An 8,439-nucleotide genomic window follows, 5' to 3' on the forward strand; every position below is an offset into this window, starting at 1 on the left:
GCGCGCCCGGCCAGCGCCATGCTCAGTGCGGGCTGAGGGCGCCCGCCGCCATCTTGAGCGCGGGCAGTCGCGAAATGGAGGCGGGCAGAGCCGGGCAGCACCGGGAGGAGAGGCCGGGCAGCACCGGCAGCGGAGGCCGGGCAGCACCGGGAGGAGAGGCCGGGCAGCACCGGCATCGCCCTCAGGCTGCACCCACAGCACCGCGGCTGCCGAGGGACACGCCGCCGGCTTCGGGAGCTGAAGAGCTCCGATACCGCATTGGATGAAACGAGAACCACAATGAAAACAGCATTCTAGAGAACGCATTATTTGAGCATTACTAATCCGCTGTATTTGAAGATCTTGCAATAATTTGTGGGATGTAAACTTTGTTTTGAAGTCAACAGTCTTTCACATTAAAAAAGGTATTTTGCTTAATAAGAAACATGATCCAGGAATCTGACACACAGAGATTTGTTAAGGTTGGAAAATACCCCTAAAATCAAGTCACACATCGGAACTAAGGGTTCAAAAAGTCTGAAAAGCAAGCATCAAGTACAGATTTCTCACAAATACAAAACATTACCAAAACCAATGACTTTGCACAGCTTCTGCTTGGAATGCTGTTGCTGAAACAGCTGAACCTTGCAGGCACCATCAACAACCAGAATCTGATACTTACTGCCTTCAAGAAAAACAATAGCCACAGGCACAGTTCTGGTCCCTACAGTTTATTTCTCACACTGCAGGCTGCGATGAGCTGCTCAGCTCCAGGGTGACAGATCTGTGGCCGTGCCAGAGCAGCTGCACTCGGGTCACAGCACTCACCTGCCCCTGGTGTGCTCCACCCAAATAACCCCAATGTCCTCCTGTCCTTGGTGTGCTCAGCCATGCCCCTCAGCCTTCCACATTCTAGGCACTCATCTGCTTTTCCTACTCCTTAGTAACTTTTTTTCTTTAACGTGCAGATCGTGTGGAAGCCAGCAGTATACTTGTGTTCCCTTTTAAAATGAGACATGCTACTCCACTACACTTCCATTTACTCCCTGATAAATATTAAAAAGAAAATACATTAGTCCCTCATTAATAAAATCCATCCTAAGACGGCCTTGGATACATTTCCTGTTTAGATGCTGCATTTTAGTTTGGAATGGTTTGGTTTCACAACATTCCTGAGGGATATTGTTTTGATTCCCAGTTTAGAGATCAGAAATAACCCAACTCAAAGACAGACATGAAGTTATTAATGTCAACAAACAAGTTTGCTGTGTCACAGGGCTCTGTGTTGGCACAGGACACTACCTTTCCTGCTGGGACACAATGCTGGTCTACACAAATATACACACTTCTTAAACTCCCTTATTTATTTTAGGGGATTTTTAAATGCCTTTTTTCCACTTCTTGTCACTGTCCCACAGATTTCTCTCCTGAGCTCAGCTGTGCCATTCCACCCCTGTGCCATCAGCAGGAGCAGTTTTCAGAGAGCCAGCATTCCCCCTTTCAGACACATGAGCAAAATAAACTTTCCATATAGAAAATAATTCATCTTAGTGTTTTGTTAACTATATTATTGCTACCATTTTAAGCCAGCCAGGAAGAATGTGTTCAAAATAAGAAATCAGTAATTCTACCACAGATACTGTTATTCTCTATACAAGAGAGTTATAAAATACAGCAAGACACTCTCAGGTTGCCCTTTTCAATGACAAAACAGAAGATCTAGTAGTAAAGCAGCATTTCAAAGTGATAGAAATGGTTTTGCCTCCCACAACAAAATAAACACTAAGTGGTTCACAGACTTTCTAAAAATACTTCTCTGGAAATCAGAACTTCCATTAATTGATAACATTGAATCAAGTTTTATCCTTAGCTTTAAAAATCAAATCCAAAGACCCTTGCATGCCTTGAACCTGATAACACCAAATCTCACTGATCAAGAAATGTTTGATACATTAACTATCTCTATACAAAGCTTGCATTAGACAATCTTACATTACAATTTTACAATCCATGAAGAAATGTAAGTTCCAGCAGTAATTTATGAGTATTTTCACCATGGTATCTAGCATAATCTAAGTGACCCCACTCTTGTTTTTTTAATCTGTCCAAGTATTCACTCAGAGCTACAGAATGTACTGTAAAAACTCACTTCCAATGATTACAATGGCAGAATAGTGCTATATATAATATAAACAAGTGAGTGAAATAATTTCAGAGTGATTAGTAAAAATTTTGTAACATACCAGCCTTTTAAACCCATATATAAAAGTTTTAAATTTACAGAGTTAAAGTAACATTCCTCAAGTTACTAGTGGTGGAAAAACGATTATAAATATACAGAATTATTACAGTAATATAGACTACTAGAAGTTTGCTCTAGTCAGAGGTTGGTGACATCCATAATTTCAGTGAGAGCTAAATTAGGATTTTATGTAAGAAATTCATTTTGTACATTCAGCAGGATCACTGCAAATTCCTTTTGCAACTACTCTTTAGAACATGACCCAATCCAAACCCAAGCAAACCTCAGTGCATTAAGAGACAAGAACTGAAGGTAAATAAAGGGAATATAATGTGTGGAAGAGTGTGTTGTACATGTGTTGGACAGTCCCACACATGGGACTTAAACACAGAAAAAAGTGAACAGTGAGGTCAGAAAGGCACCCCAAGAGAAAAGCAGGACAACTGCAAAAGCTTATCAGGAGCATGAGGTGGGAAATGAAGGCTGTATGTGAATCTGGAGATGTCCACACCTGGGAACTTTTGGAACACCTTTATCTTTTGCAGACCAGTGCTGTTCCCAACACCAGTGCAATGATCTGCTGCCACACAGGGTAACATGAGCTGGATGTGGAACTGAGACCAGTGTTGGGTTATTTAAGCATGGAATTAGGTATTTGCTTTGTTTTTGTGCCTTTTTAAACTCAAGAGAGCTGCTCTTGTTCACTAGACATGAAAGAGTGGGATGACCATCAGAACTCGTATCACACCATGCAATTTCTACCACTGTCCCTCCCCCCAAAATCTGATCCATCACCCTGTGGTTATTCCTACTGAAACCCCTAGAACAAGGAAATTCACAACACCAAGTGCAATGCATGCTTTGCTGATATAAAGATGAAAACATTAGAAATGTACAATTACTGTTAAAATTGTATTTAATATCACATTCCAGTGACTGGAAAGTAATTTAAATTCTAACAAACTGATTACAGGGAAAGAAAGCAATCACACCGTCTCATGTATCTGAAGATGACTTAAAAGGTCTTTTTCATTGCCAAATCTCATTAAACAATCAGTACATTTATGAGGCAAATCTGCTGAATGCCTGAAATCCAAATGAGTTTTAAGGTCTTCAATCTGTCCCGTTGAATATTCACAGTACTGACACAAATAAATCCCTTCAGATAAATGAGAGCTTAGGTGCTTGCAATATTCCAACATACCTGAAAATCCCTTCCCACAGTCATCACAAACATGAGGGAATATTTTGGTGTGCTCAATAGCTACGTGCCTGTTGACATTTGTATGCAGCCTGCTCCTAAAGCCGCACACCTGGCACACAAAGAAGTTTTTACATTTGTCAAAACTGATTTTGTTGATGAGGCTGTACTGGCCACGCTCCTTGTTGTGGTAGCTGTCGCTCAGCTCGATGAGCCGGCAGGCGTGCTCGTTCACCACGTGGCTGTGCAGATCCTCGGGGTCGTTTGTCTCGTGCTCACAGAACTGGCACAGGTACTGCTCGTCACAGCTGTGCTCCTGGAAGTGCAGGTACAGCTCGCTGCTGGAGGAGAACTGCACATCACACTGCTCACACCAGTAAAGGTGGTCGTTGAAGTGAGTGTCAGCTATGTGCTGACTCAGATTCTCAAAAATCACCGTTTTGTAATCGCAGTATTTACAGATGTACGGATCCTCCTCGTGCAGTTTTACATGTTCAATGAGCTGCACTTTGCTGGAGAAACTTTCTTTACAAACTTTACAGACGTGAGTGTCTGTACATGTCTTATGCTTCAGGATCATGTGCTGCTTCAGATCAGAGAAGTACTTGCTATTGAACTCACAGAGCTCACACTTGTACAAGCCGCTGCTGTTGGCTCTCAGCAGGGGCCATTTCTGTTGAGCTGTGATATTCAAAGCCTGGTTCTTCTCAAAGATTTTACAGGTCTCCAGAGGGATTTCCTCAAGGTCCTCAGCTTCCAGCTTCTCAGGTGACACAGTCTGTGTTTCTATATCATGAACTTCTACAGCATTCACTTCTGTTGTAGAAATTTCTACAGTTTGGATATCTAGAGGTTTCTCTTCTTCTGTGGGGCTGTCACTGAATATAGGTGAGTCACATAAGTCTCTGCACATTCCATTGTTAGTACCTTTATCTGCAGAAGGAAATACATAATATAAGGCTGAAAAAAACCCACTACAAAACACTTGGGCCCATTTTTAACTTTTCAGTCAGCTGCAGCAGCTTTCAAATGCAAAGACCAGTCATTTTTCCTCTGGTAGACTATGCTGTATTTTCAGCTAACAAAACAGTACCAGAAATTACAAATCCTTCACCATTTCTTTCAAAGCAAGGAAGTTACATGAAAAGCCAGCATCAGCTGTGCTCTCCAACCTCCCAGCACCTCATCTGCAAACTGACCTTTACCTTTATCCTTCTTTTTAGGGTCTGTACAGTGCATCCCAACGTTTGAGTGTGCCCCGCTCCAGTGAGAGCTCCCGGCATGCACAGGACTCCCATCATCATCTGTGTCCAGGCTCTGCACAGGACTGTGGAATCTACCTGCAAAGGGAAGGGGAGCATTTCCTTGTCACCATTTGTCCACACAGCATCACCCTGGTTCCTTGATTTAGTCATACATCTTACTATTTATTTATTCTACTTGCATAAGTTTATATACTAAGCACATCATAACCTACATTAAAAAAAAGTAACAATAAATACCGTGAAAATTATTTCATACATGCAGAGAAAAACAAAAGAATTCAAAAAGTAGCAACTCTGTCTGGAAGATTTCAGCAGAAAATACAGCTGATTACACAGAAAAAAACTTTAAGCCCTTAAATGAAGCGTTACATTTAAAAGACACAACTTAAAAAAAACTTCTTCAGTATTTCTGGACATTGCATTTTAAAATACGACATTTTTTAAAACTTCTGCAGACTTTATGGTTAATTATTAAAGTGAAAAAAAAAATAAATAGACTAAAAATCCACCATCACATTTACACTGCTAACTTTCCACCCACTATTGGATGTTTTATAAAAAGGCATTCTGTTTTGCCAGGTACAAGTACAATAAATGCAACTGTTCATAATTTTCATGTAAACTCATAAACTTTGTTACCTAGGTAGTATTTGAAGTAGTTTAATCACCATTATGCATGTAAAATTGAAGGGTCTTTTTGTTGCTATTCTTTCTATTTTGAACACTGTGTTTACACTGTGTGTAACAATTGAACAACCTCCCACAAGTCTAAGGCCCATCAGATCACAAGGACACTCAGAAATCACCTGCTATATATTGTGTATTCTATTTGCTTCTATGAACAGGACCATGACACATTAAAGAACTGCAGAACAAGACCCCAAAACATAGACTTACCTCTGTTTATATCTGGCTGTCTCATGGAACAGACACTATAGCAGTGATCAGAAAAAATTCCACTGTTGTCTATGTATCTGCTTGCACCTGAAGAATCTAAACCAAAACATCAACAAAATAAGTTTAAGTACTCAGGTCTTATTGTAGCTAAAGATGTATTCCAGGTTCATCCAAATCTTTTCACATTTTTACTTGTTGTTTTGGAAGAATTTACACCTTCCAGCTGCTGCCCTGATGTTTGGAGTACCAGGTCTCTGCTCCCACTTGAGGACATGGACAAAGTGCATTGTCCATTCAGTGCTGAACACTTCTCCTTACCCCCAGTCCAAATTTTACAGAATTCCTCCCCTCTGTGGAAGCAGAATCACCTTCATTTGCAGCTAAAGCCAGTTCCTCCATGTGCAGGGAGTACAGAACACAATGTTCAGGTGCATTGGCTCCAAGTGGCCCAGCAAAGGAGCCTGCAGAGTGGGTGCTGCCCATTCAAGCCCAGATTTCTTACTCACCCTTTATGTGGGTTGACACATGTGGTCCCCTCTTGTAAAGTTATTAATCTGAGAAAAAATATTAATTTACTAAAGTGTACACAAACTCAAGCTCTAGACTGACCTGAGTAACGAGAAGGATGCAGAGTCTTCCTTTTCCTCTTTTTAGGATGTTCATTCATTTTGAACAGTCTACATGAACTGTAAAGCAGAAACATTACAGAATTAGAATGTTTGCATCTAGTTCATCTTTCAGAACCTTATGAAACAATACAAGCCTTTTGAAAACCTGCATATCAAATACAAAAGCTTTCTCCTACTCCCTCTTCTTGCTCCCCAGCCCATTTTGATACAGTTAAGAACCCACTAAATGCACACAACTGCTGAAGTTATTTCACATTCCTGTCCTGGAGCAAAAGAAGGTTCACCTTAAAGACAGACAGGTCAGAACTCCAGGTACTCCAGCACTCAGAGTCATCTACAAGCCTTCTCTCCAGCACCCTTTTTGTCAGAGACATGACATTCTGAGGCACAGCCCTTCAGAAACAAGTTTTAGTGTTTAAAATACTAACACAGTCATGTTCTCTTACCAAAAATCCTAGATTCTTCAGTATCAGGAAGCAGAGCAACTAAGAAGCTGATGGCTGTACAGCTTCCAAATGTAGTGAATGCATCAAGCCAAGAAGAGCTTCACCTATGGAGTGACAGCATTTAAAAACATTTAAAATTTTAACACAAAACAGAAAAAATACAGAATCAGATACAAGTGATACAAATACTACAATGAATGAATCTATGGAAACTGACGCTAGAAAACAACAAAAGAAGTTGCTATAAATTTCGCTTTAGAGCTAATCAGAATTAGTAAGTTGTATTTATTTTTCTTTTGTCTCAAGTTAGTTGCCTTTTGCTGCACTTGGCAGCTCCTGAGAGCAAGAAAAATATTTGGAAACGAAACACAAATATTTGAGCTATATACGGGACAAACAGTCTTGCAGAAGAAAAGGCTGCGAACAAGGGATGTGATGTGGGCTGCCATGATTGAAGAGCACTCGCGGGCCCAGGATCCTCTGCAGTCCGTGCCATGCACCAGAGGTGAAAGGAGGAAAAAAAGGCCCTCATCAAGTCAACTCTGTCCTCCAGAGATTAAATATTTTATACTGAACGAAAATTTTGTTTCAAAGGATGGAAAAATCATTGATTTTAACGCTCTATCATGATCTAGAAGTATCAGTATCCTCACCGTTTTCTGTGATTGCAAAGGAAGAACCGACAGCGCACTGACACCGCAAGTCTCACCCCAGGTAAGGCGCCTGAAAAGCTCAACCTTTTCTCCCCGGATGGGACCGCGGGGCAGCAAGGCAGGCTGTTCTGTGCCTGCGGCTCTCCCCGGGCCTGAAGGCGGGATCCAGGCCCGGAGAACCGGGATGGCGATGGGCCCCGGGGCGGCGCGGCCTGCGGAGGCCGCACGGGGCACGCCGGGCGGGAGCGCGGCACAGGCACCGCTCCGCCTCGGCCGCGGGCAGGGCGAGGCCGCGACCCCGCAGGGGCGGCGGGAGAGGGCCCGGCCCCGGGGCCGCACCGGGAGAGCCGCGGGCCAGGCCGTGAGCCACAGCTCACCTCCCCGGCGGGGCCGCGGCTCCCCGTGCGCTGCGGCCGGGACTCACCTGCTGGCTGCCAGTGCCGCTCCGCTCCGCTCGGGCCCGCCGCGGCCGCTCCTCCCGCCCCGCCCCGCTCCGTTCTCCCCGCCCCGCTCCTCCCGGGCCCGGCCCCGGCGCTCCGCCCTCCCCGCCCCGCTCGGCGCGGGCCCGGCCCGGCCCGGCCGCTCCGCGGGCGAGGGGCGGGAAAGGCGCGAGCGGCCGCCGCCCGCAGCGCCCCCTGGCGGCCCCGGGCGCCTCCGCACCCGCCCGTCGCCATAGCGACGGGGCCTAAATAAACCTTTAGTTTATATTGTTCTGTGCTCGATACCGTCAGCACGGCCACGCTTGCAGCTACAGGCCTCGGCCAGGGCTGTAAGGCAGCTGGCAGCACGTCAGCCTGCTTCAGAACAGTGTCAGCACTCAGATTTTACACAAATGAGAGGGTGATGGCAAAGCCGAACCTGATAAAGCTCAACTTTACATTTTGTGTCAATGTAGAAGCTGTCCCTTAGAGCTACTGAACAGGAGAATCAATATAAAGTGTATCATAAATATATATACAGTACAAGAAAGAAGTATATACTTATAAGAAAGACAAGAAGTTATTTTTGGAGAGGATCCAGTGGAGGCACAAATTGAGGAGGGTCTGGAGCATCTCTTGTGAGGAGAGACCGCAGGACTGGCCTGGTTAGTCTGGAGAAGAGAAAACTCAGAGGGATCTCATCAATGC

At 44.1% G+C, this 8,439-nt stretch overlaps 1 protein-coding gene across 3 annotated transcripts; it reads right to left on the reverse strand.

Moving 5' to 3' along the window:
- Positions 1–1,320: 1,320 nt before the first annotated feature.
- Positions 1,321–7,482, reverse strand: ZNF639 (zinc finger protein 639). Of its 3 annotated transcripts, none has more exons than XM_033068193.2 (6): positions 7,313–7,482; positions 6,660–6,763; positions 6,194–6,270; positions 5,585–5,680; positions 4,622–4,762; positions 1,321–4,355 (listed from the first exon to the last, which is right to left on the reverse strand). In XM_033068193.2, exons 3-6 carry the CDS (start codon positions 6,249–6,251, stop codon positions 3,208–3,210), a joined length of 1,443 nt encoding a protein of 480 aa, XP_032924084.1. In that variant the 5' UTR covers positions 6,252–6,270; positions 6,660–6,763; positions 7,313–7,482; the 3' UTR covers positions 1,321–3,207. The 3 variants fall into 3 exon arrangements, with proteins under 3 accessions (XP_032924084.1, XP_032924085.1, XP_032924083.1); XM_033068194.2 differs by having other exon boundaries at positions 4,628–4,762; positions 7,313–7,479; XM_033068192.1 differs by lacking the exons at positions 6,660–6,763; positions 7,313–7,482 and having other exon boundaries at positions 6,194–6,288.
- Positions 7,483–8,439: the final 957 nt, after the last annotated feature.

The sequence above is a fragment of the Catharus ustulatus genome, chromosome 10, assembly GCF_009819885.2.
Source record: "Catharus ustulatus isolate bCatUst1 chromosome 10, bCatUst1.pri.v2, whole genome shotgun sequence".
NCBI classification, from domain to species: Eukaryota; Metazoa; Chordata; class Aves; order Passeriformes; family Turdidae; genus Catharus; species Catharus ustulatus.

What these genes read in the sequence shown, in the direction of transcription:
- ZNF639 (XM_033068192.1), bottom strand. Translation starts at nt 6,287, where the DNA reads ATGTTTCTGCTTTACAGTTCATGTAGACTGTTCAAAATGAATGAACAT. An exon ending in GCATCCTTCTCGTTACTCAG is followed by an intron (nt 5,681 to 6,193) that starts GTCAGTCTAGAG and finishes GTTTTGGTTTAG; the next exon opens with ATTCTTCAGGTGCAAGCAGA. An exon ending in ACAGCCAGATATAAACAGAG is followed by an intron (nt 4,763 to 5,584) that starts GTAAGTCTATGT and finishes TTCCCTTTGCAG; the next exon opens with GTAGATTCCACAGTCCTGTG.